The following is an 18,862-nucleotide window of genomic DNA, read 5'->3' as shown; positions in this document are numbered from 1 at the left end:
TAAATTAGCAGTAGTTTAAAATAAATGTCTTCCAGGGACCAGATTATCAACTTCCAGATGGCAGATCTACAACATCGCAGAGCTAATGCATTTAATATAATGTAACAAATACTTGCCTACCTGACCCTCTCCATGAGGGAGAAAATGCACTGTTCCTGGACTTCCCTGGTAAAGGAGACAGCCGGGCAGAGCCGTGGGAAAGTATCTCAGAGCAGGTCCATCTGCATGTGGTGTGTTATTGTAAATGACATGCCGGCTCACATCTCACAAGCCAATCAGAGCTCGGGGCCCCAGTAGTCACGTACTTGTCAGAGGGCTGGCCTGGCGTCAGATACCTCTCTTATAGCCCGTCTCCCGTGCACAGCTGTGCGCCATTAATCAATTTAACCGGCTCAATAGCACTCTATAGGATTCCAGGCAACATAAATTTCGGGCTACATATATCTTTAATAGAGTAATCTACCCTCAATAGTGTTTGCCTACAGCGGTCTCAAAATATACATATACAATACAATATAAAATACATTAAATACATAATACATTTAAAAACAAAATACAATTAAATACAAAAAAATAAAAATAGATTGTTTTTAAATTCACTAAAAATCCAATAAAAATATACATTCAAAAAAGAAGAATATACATTCAAAAAAGAATAAAAGGCAGAATACTTCTATAGTCGATATCTCAACATCGATAAATTCATTTTATATACACATAAAAAAGAGGAATAATGCAATGGGCAAAGGGCACATATTTAAACAGCACGATGTGCTCTTAAATCTCCAACACATACACACTAGGTACAGACAAGAAGGCATATTCCGGACATTCAAATCATTTAGATCTTCAATAAATAATGTCTTGCGAGACTCAAAGGTTTCTCAGATGTATTCTGGATACTATCGATCAATGGTATTCTTAGAATAATTTTCTTTCTGGATACTAGACTCATCCGGTCAGTTGTGGTCCATTTTAGTGAATCCACACATCACCGCATCCACTTTAAATCAATATGGGTTTTGCCCGAACATGATGTGCATAGAAAAGATGGTTAGAGGATGAAAAAGAGAGAGAGAGAGAACAATAATTTTCTTATTAGCATTAGCTTTTAATCAGACCATTCGATAATTTCAGCAAAAAATGGGACCGGTACATAATTGTCAATAGATATAATACCAGAATATTACATTTAACACACTATTATTAGATCATAAGAGTTATATAGTAAATTCATAAAAATTATGTGGTATGTTAAATTTTATGCCACAACAATTTCTTACAATATTCCCACTTTTCTTCAAGGCAAAAAATTTTTTTGTCAAGGCAAAAAACACTTCCCTTACATTAAAAAAGAATATATGCGGAAAGTCCCATGTTGGAAAGTCGCTCAAACTGATGAAAAATCGTTTACGAGGGTAGGAATAAAATGGGAGAGGGAGACCCTACAGTAGAAATGGTGTAATCTCTACTCCCTCATTCATACCATCCGGATGAAGGGTTCTCATTGTATAAATCCAATATGACTCGCGTTTTAACAGCAACGAGTCCCTATTTCCCCCTCTGATATCCAAGGTAACTTGTTCTAAACCTAGAAACCGCGTGTTTCTTGGGTCACTCCCTTGACATTCTTTAAAATGTCTAGGGACACTATGATTTTCCACACGATTCTTAATGTTTCTATAATGTTCAAGTATCCTTATCTTCAGGTTTCTTTTTGTCTTTCCCACATAAGAATTTCCGCATTCACAACTTAATAAATAAACCCCATAAGTACTGTTACAGTTATTAATTTCTTTAACTTTCCCATCCCCACTCATAACATTTTTGGTACCTCTTTTTCCATGGATACACATCTTACATTTACCACATGTATAAAAGCCGTTAGGTTTTGTGGCTAAGAAGTTAATTTTCTGATTATCCATGGTAATACTAGATAAGAGGCTAGGGGAAAGGCGATTTTTATGGTATCAGCTTTCATGATATGCCTATTTTTCTTATCAACCCATTGTGTACATTATATTGGGTCACAAACGGACAGAAAGGGGTATTATCTTGTGCCACCTGTTCATTAGTTTTATATCTTATGAGTTGGCTGCGATCCAGTGCTCTTGCTCTATCTACTGCTCTATTAATGAGATATAAGGGGTAACCCTTCTCCAAAAACCTACCCACATAGATCTCAGCTTGTTCGTTGAATTTCTGCACTGAACTACAGTTGCGTCGCAACCTCAGGAGCTGGGAAAAAGGCAAGTTTATTTTTCAATTCTTATAATGGCAACTTGAAAATCAAGATAATTATTACTGTCAACGGGTTTGAAAAAAGTGCAAGTATCTACTCTCCTCATCTGACAGTCTTGCTTAGTCGTCAGTGTCAGATCTAAGAATTCTATTGACACTGGATCAAATTTAGACGTAAAGCTCAGATATATTCAATGTTATGTATACTCTTGACAAAATCATTAAATTGTTCTTCCGTACCCTTCCATATTACCAAAATATCGTCTATATGGCGCTTATATAGCGCTATATAGTGTCTAAAATGATTATCAGCATATATAAACTGCTTTTCCCATTCACCTAATAATAGGTTTGCATACCCCGGGGCACAAATCGTGCCCATCGCCGTCCCATGGGTCTGAATATAAAAATCACCAAGGAAAGAAAAATAATTATGAGATAGTACAAATTGTAATATTCTGTAATGAACTTGACTCTATTAGGCTCCATGTTGGGGTCATTCTACAACACAGATGTTATGGATTCCAATCCTTTTTTATCAGGAATGGACGTGCACAGTGAATTAATATCGATTGTATACCATTTAAAACTAGTTTCCCACTGTAAGCTCTCAACCAATTGTAGCACTGTGGTTGAGTCTTTTACATTACATATGACTCCAAGATAGGTACATCATTTTTAATATTACAGTCAATGTATTCTGACACCCGCGCTGTCAGGGAGTCAATCCCCAACACGATCGGGCGACCTGGGGGGGTGGTTTGGTTCTTATGTATTTTAGGCAGCTGGTATATTATGGCTAACCTAGGATGTTCGTTCCATAAGTAATCCAATTCAGATTTACAAATAATGCCAGTTTTGAAGCCTTCACTTAGTAGATCTTTAAGCTCAGTCAAAAAAACTTCAGTCGGATCTTTTAATAGTTTTTTGTATGATATTGTATCGCCAAGTAATCTAAGCATCTCATTTACATAATCTGTTCTCTTTAAAATAACCAAACCACCCCCTTTATCGGCCTGTTTTATGACCAATCTTGTATCTTCCGTTAGTTCTTTCAATGATCGCATTCTTTGCTACTCAGATTTTTTTGGGAAAAAGGTACACTTTCATCTAATTTGTCAAATTCTTTCTTGGTAAGTTGTGCAAACATTTCCAAATTTGCTCCTTTGGGTTCAAGGGGATAATAGGTACTAGGTCTTTTTAACCCTGACACATTATTTTCTTTATTGCTATCCGTTTGTTCCCAGTTTTTTAAGACTGCCCCAGATTTTTCATTCTTCATAAAATGGCGCTTAAGCGTCATTTTTCTTACATATATATTTAAATCCATGTATAAAGCAAATTTATTTAGACCCGTTACTGGTGAGAAAGATAAACCTTTTTGTAACAGGGAGGCTTGATCGGCTGTAAGGATAACTGACAACAAGTTAAAGATCCCTTTTGTAACAGGTTTTATTAATTCAGGGTTCGCCTTTTGAAGAAGGGGATTCTTTCCCCCTCTTTTGCCCCATCTTCCCTGTTTCTTTTTCTCCATCTTAGGGGGGAGGGCTGTTCTACTTGCTCTCCTATTTGTGACCTGTTTATTTTCGGTCGTGCCCCTAAAAAATGATCATCCCCCTGGTTAATATTTGTTGATCTTAGGGGTTCAAATCTATTTTGTAAGCTTGAGGAATTGTCTTCCTTCCTTTGAAAGGAATTAGGTCTCCAAGATTTCTTCTTTGTAACCTGTTCCCATTGGTCTCTCCCTGTATTCCACGCTCTGTCTCTAGAGTCAAAGCGGGACCTTGGTTTATACACCTGTCCTTGGTCCCTATAGTTTCTATTGGGTGGACCTGTATTGGTGTTAAATGAATGAGTGGTATAATTATTCCTATATTTTAGCCACTCTCTCACCGTATTTTTCTGGTAATCCTCTTTATCACGTTTACATTTTTTTACTTTAGTCTGTATCATTTCTTTCTCCAATTTTGGAATTTTTTCCTCTATATAAACCTTAAAATCTTTTACATCTTGCACGTTTTTATGTTGCTCCACCTTATTTTCCGCCAGTGCAATTTTACTCTCTATATCTTTTAAATTAACTTTTTTCTCTTTAACTATCAATTTCATCAAACTTAATGAACAATCATCTAAGATATTATGCCATTCTTCTATAAAACTTTTGTTATCCTGTCCAAAAGTCGGTTCTTTTAGTAATCTTAGACCACGGGGGATCATTTTTTTCTTGATTTAATTATCAATACTTTCGATCTCCCACCATGCTCGTGTTTCTTTAACTAGAAGTTTCTCTAGCTCTAAAAAAACATCACAATCTTCCAGGATTTCTGTTGTCTCCATAGCATTCTCACTTTGCTCGCTAAACACATTTAAACATTGCTGTGCTCTTTTAGCTCTTATATCACACAATCTTGACATTTCAAATGGTTTTATATGCAGCTACTTATAAACGAATTCACAGAACAAATACACAAAATAAATATAAGTGCGCAAAACAAAAACTTTAGACCATAGTCGTGTGATTATGCACACAAAAACGGGTGATAATCCATCCACAGTAAATTCAAATGCACTCTTGGTCTTTCAATCAGCCTGGCAGCTCCAAGTCACCTGAATTCACAGGTGTAGAAATTCTAGAAAGATAAATGAGAGCGCTCCATAGTGCAGTATGAAAAATACATTTATTTCTTAAAAACAGCTTTGTCTTCCATACAATCGGGTAATTATGACGTACCACAACAGGCGGTTGTACAACCACTGGACAACAGCATGCACAGTGTTAGCTCAGACACACTAAAAGTTGGAGTGGTTACACTCATAAACGCCAATGCTTCAATCACATCAGATGGACAGGACTCCAACGCCAGGCCACGCCACAACGCGTTTCGTAGTCACGTACTTCGTCAGAGGGCTGGCCTGGCATTGGTCATATACCTCTCTTATAGCCCGTCTCTCGTGCACAGCTGTGCGGCATTAATCAATTTAACCGGCTCAATAGCACTCTATAGGCTTCCAGGCAACATAAATTTCGGGCTACATATATCTTTAACAGAGTAATCTACCCTCAATAGTGTTTGCCTACAGCGGTCTCAAAATATACATATACAATACAATATAAAATACATTAAATACATAATACATTTGAAAACAAAATACAATTAAATACAAAAAAATAAAAATAGATTGTTTTTAAATTCACTAAAAAAATCCAATAAAAATAGAATATACATTCAAAAAAGAAGAATGGCAGAATACTTCTATAGTTGATATCTCAACATTGATAAATTCATTTTATATACACATAAAAAAGAGGAATAATGCAATGGGCAAAGGGCACATATTTAAACAGCACAATGTGCACTTAAATCTCCAACCCATATACACTAGGTACAGACAAGAAGGCATATTCCCGACATTTAAATCATTTAGATCATGGGTGTCAAACACAAGGCCCGCGGGCCAAATCCGGCCCGCCAGACCTCGTCATGTGGGCTGCGCTGCTGCCGCCACCCCCGCCTGGCACGATTACATTACTGCGGGAAGCCATCACAGTGTGAGTGTCACATCACATTCAGTGACACTCACATGACGACTCGAGACTGAGAGACATACCTAACAACGCGAGGAAGCCGGGTGACACATTCGCTGGGAGGAGGATGGAGGCAGGACAGTGGACACAGACTTGTTAGTGTCACTGTGTGACGTGCCCGACTCCTCCCCGGCTCCTTCTGCGGGCAGCGACTACGGCGCTGTCATGTGTGACACACGCCCTCCTGACAGCAGTGCCAGTGACACCGTGACGTGCATGCTGCTGTGGCTGCCTGTCGGACTTGGACGCCGGCCCGGCGGTGAGCTGCCTCCTGCCTGTGGTGCCGTGATGTGCAGCAGTGCCATCAGTTGGTTCAGTATATTTACTGTAAGTTCGGCAGTGGGGTGGGCACAGTTGTGCTGTCTCTTGTTGTCCAGACCAGTCTGTCCAGTCCAGAGTCCTTGGCCGGGCAGGCAGAGAGCCAGGCCAGCAGCACACAGCCGCAACCTGAGCCCACAAATCTGCAGTGCGGCTGCCTGTGTCCAGGGTCATTATCATTATCTGTCCCACTGTCACCACCAGTCCAGAACTCTAGCGAGAGTCCTGCGAACCCAGAGGCCAAGGTCACCTGCTGGGCAATCTGACGTCACGTCACTGTGCCCTGTCCCAGGCCCCCAGCCAATCTCCCTGCTAGTTATTACTTACATTATTACAAAAAACAGTAATAATTGAATGCAGTGACAATAATGATAATAAAGAGTGGACACATAGTCCTACAGATACAACCGGCCCTTTGAGGGTGACCAAACTGCTGATGCGGCCCCCGATGAATTTGAGTTTGACACCCCTGATTTAGATCTTCAATAAATAATGTCTTGTGATGCATTAGGCTGCACAAGATAGTATCAGAGGGGACCCGTTTAGTAGGGATACGACTGTGATGAATTTTTGATCTGTAACCAATGCGCATCTGTATGACAGTATAAAACCATTACCGGACAGAGCGGCAATAAAGTGTGTCAATACCAGTTTGAACCTGACTATAACGCCTTTTCGAACGACATATGTCACTGGCTAACATTGTACCAGACTCACTCATTCATATAAGGCCTTTCTGCAGACTCGTAGTGACAATACTATCTGTCACTACAGAATTACCACAGACAATGAAGGGTACAACCAATTTATTGTAAACTCTGGGTACACACCAGGAGATTTCAATTAAAGACGATTCCAATCACATGAGATCAAACTTCAAGGGGATTCACATAACAGAGATATACTCTGTAGACTATTGAGGATTGTGATAAAAGTGCTTACACGTATCAACTCCACAGTGAGAATAACCATAATAAAGGATATGGAATGTGCATAAATCCAATCGGTACACATTGATTAGTGAATTAAGGGATATTGGGGTTCACTAAGCAGGAAAAATCTTTTCCTTTTTATCCTTACCCCATTTTCTACCCATGTATGTTGTGTTTTATATGTCGCCATTTTAAGAGATAAACATTAAAAGTTACTTTTTATTATAAACAATCTTTTTTTCTTTTTCGAGTGCATATACATAGTAGGGAAATGGCTCTAAATTGCACACCCTCAGTAATGAAAGGTGCCATCTACTGAGAATAAAGTGGTATGCACAGAGACAGAGGAGATGCAAATGCACTATGCGATCATTACATAACAGTATAATATACAGTATCATAAGAGCTTGTTCGTATATCATTGACCAGTAATATTGGCCTGCCCATCAATCGTCCAGGTCACCTCTTGTCGAGCAGGTCCCTAACACTATGGGGTCATCATCTGGGGCGCAGGCAACCTTTTCGCTCTTCATTTTCCCTTTTAGGTACTTACGTAAGGTGATTACCCCTTCACAAATATATTTACTACTTTGTACTTATTGGACGCCTCCTCATTCTCATTAGCCTTTAAAATTAAATGCTCTTGTCTCATTGTTTACTGCTGTCCTTACTTTTTTGATTTTACCCTTATTGCCTTTTGGGATATATTTTTTAGGGTTTCCCATATTTTCTCTGCATTTTTCCCCTCAAATAACACTTCCCACTCATTTTTCTTTTAAAAAGTCCCTGAATAATTGTAATAAGTTTGCTTCCCTAAAATGTAATATATTAGCTGGTCCCCAGCGGCATAATTTGGGCTCCGCAGCCCCAGCGATAAAGGAGGGGGGGAGGCACCACCGGGGTGCAGGTTCACAATGTTCTAATGTAGCCCAAGGGCACGGGCATGGTGGACAGCAGACCGCTCTCTGGCTGCCTGTGTGAGGACGCAGTGACAGGGTCACTGAGCTTCCTCACAAAGACAGCCAGAGAGTGCTCCCCCTTCCACCATGCCCGCTGCCCTTCCGGCTTGCACACTTCTGTGTATTTCCGGGCTGTGTATTTCCGGGTTCCCTGTAGCCAGGCGGCGAATGTACAGTGCTGTGTACGGCAGACAGGGATGGCAGTTAGCGGGCCAGCTGAGACAGGTTTTCTGCCTGCCTCGCCGCTCCTGGCCACAGTGATCAGATAGGCTGTCTGATCACTATGGCCAGGAACAGCGTGGCTGGTGGAAAACGGGGGCAGGAGCTGTCAGGACATGGTAAGCAGGGGGGAGAAGAGAGATCGCCAAGCCCCATCGCTCACCTCTGCCGGCTATTATCCCCCGCCAGCTTCCATGTGTGTGTCACACGTGTCAGCATCCAGCCTACTCCGCTCGATCCTGATGCCTGCTGGCATTTAGGGGGGGGGGGCGCCAAATTTTTTTGGGGGCAGAGGGGAGCAAAATTGTTAGTTACGCCACTGCTGGTCACATATGTTGTTTTTTACAGAAGTTGATTTCCAGTGAGACCATGTTTTGGTTACTGTTTCCCAGATGTTCTATTACTTTGGTATTTGGAACTAAATCTATATTAATTGTTAACACTAAATCCAATAATGCCCTGTGCTTCAACTGATTGGGTGATAAACTGATCCTTGAGTAAGTTTAGGAACCCACCGCTTTTAGCTGGCATGCTGATTTCATTAGTCCAGTCGATGTCTGGAACGTTAAAATCCCCCATAATTAATACCTGCCCCTGATCTACCAAATTTTTGATTTGGTAGAAAGGTAGTCCTTCACCCCTTTCATTAATGTTAGGTGGTTACATACCCCTATTAAAAGTTTATTTGATTTTTTTTTTATTGTCAGTTATCACTGCCCACATTATCCTAAGCTACCCTGAGGTCATTTCCTTCCCACATGGTTTCAAGTTTGTACCTACATAAGCTCCCTTCCCTCCTATTTTCCCTGTCTTTTCTGAAAAAGAGAGGCTATGTACTTGAGGTATAGGTATGAAATTAATTGTTTCCTTTATTAAAGTAGCAGTCAGATGTAGGTACTCAAACCACATACATAATACTGTTTAATTTGGTATCTGGTATTTAATCGGGCGCTCCTTTTGGGGGCTGCTTGCCGTAAACTGCAAGGCCTAACCTTACCCCTACTGACTGGGACCCAGCTAGCTGGCTCACCCACCTTATCTATTTCTAATACCCTCTGTTTTTCCAAAGCAACCATCTTCATGCACTTCACACAAATGTATTCACCCTGGATCTTCTGATTCAAGTGTGCATACATCTGGCAAGATACGCACTAAGTGAGATTGCCAACCCCACTAATGGTCATTCTAGGGTGAAACCTCTAAACCCAATTTATTTAGATTTTTAAAGGGAAATAATGGGGGCAGGGAATCTACCACAGATGCTATATTCTATACTATGGGGATACTATCCGGTTACTAATTATACCTAAAGGGGACCTATAAGAATTTGACCCTATTCAGAACCCCTCAGGTTACGGTTTGGATATTAAAGGTATTGAAGGGAAGAGAACTTATGCGGGTTACTGAACCCCTATACCTATACAGATACTAGTACCAACACTGAAAAGGAAAAATCAGCTATCATCTATCACTGTACACTACCAATTTCATCTTTCTAATACTCCTAAAACAATCAACTACCCCAAAATCAATCAAAAATAAGACACAAAGAAGAAGGTACCTGGGCCTCTAGCGGGTGTGGTATAACACACCGACAGTCGGGATTCCGACAGTCATTAGGCCGAAGTCGGAATCCCGACTGCACAGCGGGGGGGGGGGGGGGCGCAGTGAATCCCCTTGCGGGCTCGCTGCACTTGCCATGCTGCTGGCATGGTGGTGAGCTGCGCTCACCACCTATTTTATTCTCCCTCTATGGGGGTCGTGGACCCCCACGAGGGAGCAGTCAGGATTCTGACATCTGAGTAATGACTGTTGGAATCCCGACTGTCGGTGAGGCGTCCGGCACCCCTTCTAGCAAAGATAAAAGAACAACAAATGAAAACAGAAATACAGTAGCAGGAACTCTTGCAAATCGGTTTAACCCTTTCTTGGACGTAACTCCACACTTTAACAATGGCAGATGAATTTGCAAGCTCAAGAAATTTGCTTACCTCATGCTAGAATATACTGCTCAGACTTCAGCTGCACTCCTGAGTAATTAACCACATCCACACTCCTTTGTGCTGTGATATACTGTTCAGGCTAATCACTACACACCTGCGAAATTTACCCCACCTACTAGTTCTATCAAGAGAAAAAAGGTAAGAGCAGATCCCCCCACACACACACACACAAATTTAAACACAGAGAATAAACAATGCCCTCAGATTAATTTCACAATGTAACTCACCTTCTAAGCACGCCACTCCTTCTTGGATGTAACTCAATATTAAACCATGGAACCTTAACCAATGGCAGGTGAATTCGCAAGCTCCATAAAATGCTTATCTTCTGTTACATTATACTGCTCAGACTTCAGCTGCACACCTGAGTTATTAACCACCTACATGCTGAGAACCACCGCAGATTTCCAAAACACTGCCTTTGAGGCCCTGAGAATATGTCAGAGTAAAATCTTGAGCAGGAGCAGGGTGTACACAACAGACTCAAGAGCCAGAAGGGCTGGAGATGCAGACACTCCCAACAAATGTATGTAATAGTACCGACCATTCCCTCGCACCTCCTACCGGTGTTAGAGACTCCTGTGTATATCTTAGCTAGCAGGTTAGGCAGCAATATCCACAGAATAACATGCAGGGGAGCGATTGGAGCTGAAAAAGGTCCTATGTCCATAAGCTGTATGTTACGATCTGGGGAGTAACTGAGGTAACTGGACGTCTCCCAGACTGTATGGTGGTGCTGCCTCTAACCTCACTCTATTGGCCCTCCCTGACAGGTGGTCATGGACTGTGGGATGCTAGGCTTCGCATGTAGCCACCACGGCTGAAAGGGCGAGTTAGGCCCGCCCAAGCTCCGGTGCAGCCAGGTGTTAGGTGGGGACAAGTCCATGACGACCATCAAGGATAGGTCCAAGAGGACAATCTGACTAAACTAATAACCCAGACTAAAGAGGATAATGCAGAAGTACAAGTCCCTGAAATGACACAAGTATGGAAAATAATAATGATAATACTGCGACTCTGTCGCAACCAAAACAACAGTCAAGCGACCCTGTCGCAACCAGACACCAGGCGACCTCGTCACACACAGACAAGTTGTTCCTAGCACAACTTAAATGGGAACAACCCACATAAATAAAATGGAGGAATATTGCCCAACCTCCTCTTAGGCAACTGACATGCACCACAGTGCAACCTAACCGTAGCCTAAGACTACTCACAACACCGGGCATAAGATGGAAGGTAGTGGTTCCCAGATACTTGGGAGTCAGCAGGCTCATGCAGGAAAGGTAGCAGCAGCACGTCCCAGGAAGAATCCTGCATAAGGCACAGGATGACTGGACCCAGACTGCAGCAGGACAATAGACTTAACAGAACAAGACCATCCAGACCAGGAAATTGCAAACCAGGAAAACGGAAGCTATCACCGGCTCTGCATTGCTGGGGAGAATGCCTTAAGAAGGACTCAGGTGCTTAGCACACCTGTGTCATCTCCAGCCAACCTGCCAGCAGGAATAATGAGTTCATTATCAAATAGCCTTGTGAATAAATCAAGTCTCCAGAAGATTTGAGCTGCAATGGCACAGACTGACCACCGGAGGCCACCAAAGAGTCAAATGCCAAACACAAACTAAACAGAACACAAAACAGAACAGAACCATACTAATGGTTCCTAACACTGTAAATAAAACATAAATTAATTTTGTGTTTAGACTAGGGTTCCAAGCATTTTAGATATGGGAAACTCAGCAATGTATGTGTATGTGTATTGATGCCATCTAGAATGCTGCCTAACTACCTTGTGTTTACAAGGTACTGTAGTTAAGGTTTACCATTTTAACCTTTATCAAGGTCCAGACTCCAACACACAAGGGATTTTTTATGCCCTCCTGCCCTTCCCCCAAATGTTTTTGTCTATAAATTTTTTTTCAATTTGATATTACTGTACATCATGATTCGCTGTTAACCATATCCTTTCCATTTCTTTCATCCTCTCACATTCTCCCTCCCAATAACATTATGCATGCTTCATTCTTATCCATTACAGTTACATTAATTTACTCATGAGGAGAGGAGAGCAATGCAGTGATGTGCAACTATGATTTACTGTACTTTTTATGTATTGGGACATGTGTACTATTTATTCAATTCATGTGATTTATGTTTTAGGACTTTTTGTCATCCCACAACAAAAGAAAAGCAAAATCCAGAACTCCGGCTTTCCAAAGGCTAGATTGTCAAAATTTGACCACTTCTCAGCTGGACCTTCCTCTGTAATTACACATAGTAGTTATTCACACCCAAAGAAAGACAGAGAACAGTTCAGAAGTGCTCTCGTTGCTATTCTAATGTAAGTTACTTATTTATTTTAATTAGTGATTTTAAATCATATAGAGTCGACTATTAAAGCTTTAGTTAATGAGACAACTTTCATCTTTTTACTTTTACTTTTATCATGTACAAACACAATCTCAGTAAATGTCTAATTAAAAAATGGAATAAAGTTAAGTGTATTTAGAGGTAACTAAGTGTAGATGTCTTAAATACAAGTTAAACATACTTGTGTAGTTTTCGACCCTTTGAGTGCCAACATCTCTGTGAGAGATGTTCTAAATATCCACTAAAAATGCTAGCGTCGATCACATTTAATATATAACTTCAAATAAAAATGTTTGTGTAAAAAAAAAAATATATATATATATATATATTTCCTATATAAGGTATACATTACAGGTCAATATGATAAATTAAACTATTTGCTTGGCAATTACACCTATTTTGACAAATTCACTTGACACTCAAAGGGGTTACTATTGAGGGTGTGTTTTATAAGGGGAGGAAATATAGTGTTAAGGTGGGTCCCATTCAAATCTATGGCATAGCAGGAATGTATGTACAAACATGCCCCACTATGCCACGATGTCCCTGCTGTGATGCATACAGATGTATAGGGATACATCTGCGCACATTACCCAACACAGTAATATTCCTTACACACATTACGCCACACAGTAGTACCCCTTACACATCTTACACCATACAGTAGAGATCCTTACACACAATATGCCACATAGTAGTCCTGGTTATTCACATTTTGACAAACGGTAGTACTCCCTATACACATTAGGTTACACAATAGTACCACTCATTTACACAGTATGCCACAAAATAGTGCCCATTATTGAAAATAAACAATATTGCTGCAGCTTGATCATGCTTAGACATAGATGCATCATCATTTTACTAAATGTTATTTAATAGTTTAATTGTACTATGTTGATGTTGGTTTCAGTATTGCGCTCTCCCTTCGAGGTTTGTTATTCGGTGCAGCAAATCTGGGTCTTGTCCAAAGACCTGGTAACATATGTCGTATTGGGGGTAGAAATGCGCACTCTGTGAACTCTAATGCGTGTGGTAACTTGTTTGTACCAAAGTGTAGGCGAGCTAAAAATATACTATAAGGCTGATGTGGTGAAAATAAAAGCTCTTTATTGTTACTGGTGCAATTAAGATAAAACGTCTCTTAATTAAGGGCGGTAGGCCTGGGGGTGGGTGTCGCTGGGGCCAGAGGTCTACTGCGGATCTCACTACTGTGTCTTTCACAGGCTCTGGTGTGCGTGTCAACCTCCCTGTGTCGACCTGGGTGGGGTAGTGGACCAGTGGGAACTCTGTGCGGGTGGGGGGCACTGGGGTCCCGCTGGTGGGGGATAGTGTGGAAGTCTGTTGTGAACACTTGATGTGTGGGGTGGAACCCTTGAACTGGGGGTTCGCTGGCTGGAGTCACAGTCCGTGCAGTGTTCACTTTCCTGGTGGTCAAAGTAAGTGCTGGGTGGTACCGGGGGCTGGCGTCCCTAACCCTCCGGTGGTGCACCTGGACACTTACCCGATACCTGGTGGTCGCTGCGGCGAAGGAGATCTCTGCCCGACGTCCTCTTCAGTCTTCACCGGCGTCTGCACTTCCCACGGTGCTGCCGGCTGCAGGTCCACACCGCTACTACAGCCGTTCCTTCCCCTTCCGGGTTCGGCTGGCTTGCGTCACCCGGGGTGTTAGGGCGGCTGGAGCAGCGTGCGCTCGACTCCTTCAGGAGGAGACTTGTGTGTGCTTGTGGGGTGCAGGACTGGCGTCCTGGGGTCCTACGCGTTTCGGCACCACGTGCCTTTCTCAAGGAATATCATGTCTGTGTACACTGGCCTCCTTAAATGGCCGTTTAGGGTTGGTCGGATGACGTCATCGGGGGAGTGTCCGGAGCTACCGTATTGGTGTGGATGATAGGGGGCAGGTTGACCGTCAGGCTCAGCTGTGTCAAGTCTGATTGGATCTTCTGTAGTTCCTAATGTTGGTACTATGCGTTGTGATTGTTGACACATGTTGTGTCGACCCTGTCCTGGTGTTCCCGCTGATGGCTCCTTATGTATGGAATTTGCTTCTGGAAGTGCCATGTGTAATGGGTACGCCCAGGCATCTTATGGGGAAAGTGTGCTGTGCGTGTTGACACTCTGTTGTGTCGACTGTTAAATGCTGTGAGTATTGTTGACTATGTCAATCAGTGGGAATTTCCGTGACATGGTGGGGGTGGTCCTATCAGTTGCTGTATATCTTCTGTTGGCCTATCAGTATGATGTTTAATAAAATAGGGCATGTAGAGCTGGGTGGGTTGATTATTGCAGAAAATGGCTGTGTGTGGGAACCTTTGTGCCTGTGGACCGGTTAGACTATTTCACTGATATTAAATTCTACATTATGTCCTTTTGGTTGCATGGTCTGAAGCATGTATATCCATTTAAGCTCCTCCTTGTTTATTTTTTTGTTGTAGTCCCCCCCTCGGTTGAACTTGGGTAATGGCTGTAAATGACATGAGTGCCGGGTTGCTGCCGTGTGCTTCTTTAAAATGTTTGGATAGGCTGTGTATTTCTAGTCCTATCTTGATGTTACGTATGTGTTCATACATTCTTGTCTTGACATAACATCACACACGACTGGGCACACATACAAGATCAAAGAAGAAATCACATGTCATACCAAAGGGGTAGTCTATGTCATATCGTGCCCATGTGGGAAACAGTATGTTGGGAGGACCACTAGGCCAGTCAAGACAAGAATGTATGAACATATACGTAACATCAAGATAGGACTAGAAATACACAGCCTATCCAAACATTTTAAAGAAACACACGGGAGCAACCCGGCACTCATGTCATTTACAGCCATTACCCAAGTTCAACCGAACTGGAGAGGGGGGACTACAACAAAAAAATAAACAAGGAGGAGCTTAAATGGATATACATGCTTCAGACCATGCAACCGAAAGGACATAATGTAGAATTTAATATCAGTGAAATAGTCTAACCGGTCCACAGGCACAAAGGTGCCCACACACAGCCATTTTCTGCAATAATCAACCCACCCAACCCACCCAGCTCTACATACCCTATTTTATTATCAATCATACTGATAGGCCAACAGAAGATATACAGCAACTGATAGGACCACCCCCACCATGTCACGGAAATTCCCACTGATTGACATAGTCAACAATACCCACAGCATTTAACAATCGACACAACAGAGTGTCAACACGCACAGCACGCTTTCCCCATAAGATGCCTGAGCGTACCCATTACACATGGCACTTTCAGAAGCAAATTCCATACATAAGGAGCCATCAGCGGGAACACCAGGACAGGGTCGACACAACATGTGTCAACAATCACAACGCATAGTACCAACATTAGGAACTACAGAAGATCCAATCAGACTCGACACAGCTGAGCCTGACGGTCAACCTGCCCCCTATCATCCACACCAATACGGTAGCTCCGCTCCGGACACTCCCCCGATGACGTCATCCGACCAACCCTAAACGGCCATATAAGGAGGCCAGTGTACACAGACATGCTATTCCTTGAGAAAGGCACGTGGTGCCGAAACGCGTAGGTCCCCAGGACGCCAGTCCTGCACCCCACAAGCACACACAAGTCTCCTCCTGTAGGAGTCGAGCGCACGCCACTCCAGCCGCCCTAACACCCCGGGTGAGGCAAGCCAGCCGAACCCGGAAGAGGAAGGAACGGCTGTAGTAGCGGTGTGGACCTGCAGCCGGCAGCACCGTGGGAAGTGCGGGCGCCGGTGAAGACTGAAGAGGACGTCGGGCAGAGATCTCCTTCGCCGCAGCGACCACCAGGTATCGGGTAAGTGTCAAGGTGCACCACCGGAGGGTTAGGGACGCCAGCCCCCGGTACCACCCAGCACTTACTTTGACCACCAGGAAAGTGAACACTGCACGGACTGTGACTCAAGCCAGCGAACCCCCAGTTCAAGGGTTCCACCCCACACATCAAGTGTTCACAACAGACTTCCACACTATCCCACACCAGCGGGACCCCAGTGCCCCCCACCCGCACAGAGTTCCCACTGGTCCACTACCCCACCCAGGTCGTCACGGGGAGGTTGACACGCACACCAGAGCCTGTGGAAGACAGTAGTGTTATCCGCAGTAGACCTCTGGCCCCAGTGACACCCACCTCCAGGCCTACCGCCCTTAATTAAGAGACTTTTTATCTTAATTGCACCAGTAACAATAAAGAGCTTTTATTTTCACCACATCAGCCTTATAGTATATTTTTAGCTCGCCTACACTTTGGTACAAACAAGTTACCACACGCATTAGAGTTCACGGAGTGCGCATTTCTACCCCCAATACGACAGTTTAATTGTACTGCCATTCTGTCTAAGTGTGATCTAGCAGAACTGTTAGAGTTTTTTGTCTATAATTTAATCTCAGCTCTTAATAACCAGCACACTGAATTTGTGATTAACCATTTGTAAGGTGGAGGTGGTGTTGTCCTCCACAGACACCAGGAGGAGTGGTTCTGGAAAGCAACAGTAGGGGATCATGAGTGGGGAAGGAACGGAACCCTGAGCAAAGACTTTATAGTATTTGTCTGTGGAGGGGGATATTTGGGAAAACTCATCCACGGCCTTCACCTTCCATCCCCTGTTACCCTCCATGCCCCCCAGTTACATTAGTGGTCACTTCACTTGTTTTGCACCTCTGCAATGCTACTGTGCATGTGTGGTCTGTTGATCAAAAATGGCGGCCATGCTGCAGGAACTTGCTAGGGTCCTATAATAATTTCTTGGTCTGATTCGGTCTAAGAACAAAATAGTTTGAGAAACCATGCTCTAAACACACCATATATCAGACAAGAGCAAAACAAAGGATGGGTTCTGAGCGCAGATTGTGGGATTATGCACTGCAGCTGTTTCTAATTAAGGGGAATACCAGACCCCTTAGAAATTGGAAACAAATACAAATAAAAGATGGAGACAGCGCTGTGCAAAATCACTTCCTAATTTATTAAAATATAAACATAGAAATTTAAAAATATATGACTAAAAATAAACATAAACAATATTAGCAGCTACCAGTAATATGATAAATGACACAAAAGATCTGAAGTCCCCTTCAGCTGGTTAGTATATCGTTATTAGTTGCATGCATGCATAGATATTTAGAGGATTCAGTTCTCTTCAGTGATCACATATAACTTTGTTAGATGGTTAGTAACTTGATAGTAAATACAGTCCAGTCCCACCTATGTGCACATGGTAAAATGAATGTAATACTTATAGCGTTCCAGACGCAGGGTGGGGGGAGGGCTGTCAGACCCCGGTATCACTCTCCGACCGCTGGTGCTTTCCAAATATATGCGATCTTGTCAAAGAAGGTCCACCGGTTCTGTCGATAGCTGCCAAGCAGAAAAGTCCCCGTTATTCCCTCTACGCGTTTCTCCGCCTTATTTAGTCTCAGCGGCTTCCTCAGGAGGTATGAATGGCTCAGTGCCGTCCTGCCTTTTTGTAGCGCCCGCTACTTGGTGCGCAGGCGCTCTGGCGTCTTAGCCGAGCCTCGTTTTCGCACTTCCGGGTGCGTGGCTCTCCGCGTCATCGCGTTTCAGCTAGATCTCGTATTTGGGATATTCCCGGACACTTCCGGGTGCGTGTCACGCTGCGTCATGGCGTCTCAACCATGCCTCGTTTCCAAACAGTGTTATTTTCAGATACGCGGCTCTGGTGTCTGTGGAGGACAACACCACCTCCACCTTACAAATGGTTAATCACAAATTCAGTGTGCTATTTTCCTCTCAAAATAAAATAAATTAAAATTAAATCTAGATCAAGATGCATACCTAGGACTTGTGGGGTGGGGGGAGGGTGGGTGGGAGGGTTATAAAATAATGTGGCTGGGAAACGCACCATTAGGGTGTGTAATAGGGGTGGGTCTAGATGGGGAGGTGGGAGGATATAAATTAAAATATTATATACATCTATATATTTAATTTATTTTTTGTTTATATATGAATTATTGTAAAAAATATTATAATGTTGTACTTCGCCTTCCCTAAATATTTAAATGTTGAATTAAAAATAATGTGTACACACCACGAGAATTTAATATTTGCCTATAGATAATGTGCGCAATATTTCTCATCTCAGTAGTATAATTAAGATGGTCCCATAAAAACATCTGCTGAGTGCTAACTATCAATTGTAAATTATTAATTATCAATTGCTTTTTGAAATTGTGTATATGTAATTGTGTAAGACATGTC

At 42.6% G+C, this 18,862-nt stretch overlaps 1 protein-coding gene across 2 annotated transcripts in view; it reads left to right on the top strand.

The window, feature by feature from the left end:
• The window catches only part of DNAH7 (dynein axonemal heavy chain 7), a 918,640-nt gene that overhangs the window by 65,728 nt on the left and 834,050 nt on the right, over nucleotides 1–18,862 (top strand). For both annotated transcript variants that reach the window (XM_083153498.1, XM_083153497.1), the window contains one exon: nucleotides 12,425–12,605. In XM_083153498.1, the coding sequence (XP_083009624.1) occupies nucleotides 12,604–12,605 (2 nt within the window). In that variant the 5' untranslated portion in view covers nucleotides 12,425–12,603. The remainder of the gene's footprint in view (nucleotides 1–12,424; nucleotides 12,606–18,862) is intronic.

This window comes from Crinia signifera, chromosome 7 (genome assembly GCF_055691185.1).
Source record: "Crinia signifera chromosome 7, ASM5569118v1, whole genome shotgun sequence".
In the NCBI taxonomy this organism is placed as follows: domain Eukaryota; kingdom Metazoa; phylum Chordata; class Amphibia; order Anura; family Myobatrachidae; genus Crinia; species Crinia signifera.
The sequence above is the reverse complement of the archived record's forward strand: the minus strand, read 5'-3'. Positions and strand labels throughout refer to the sequence as shown.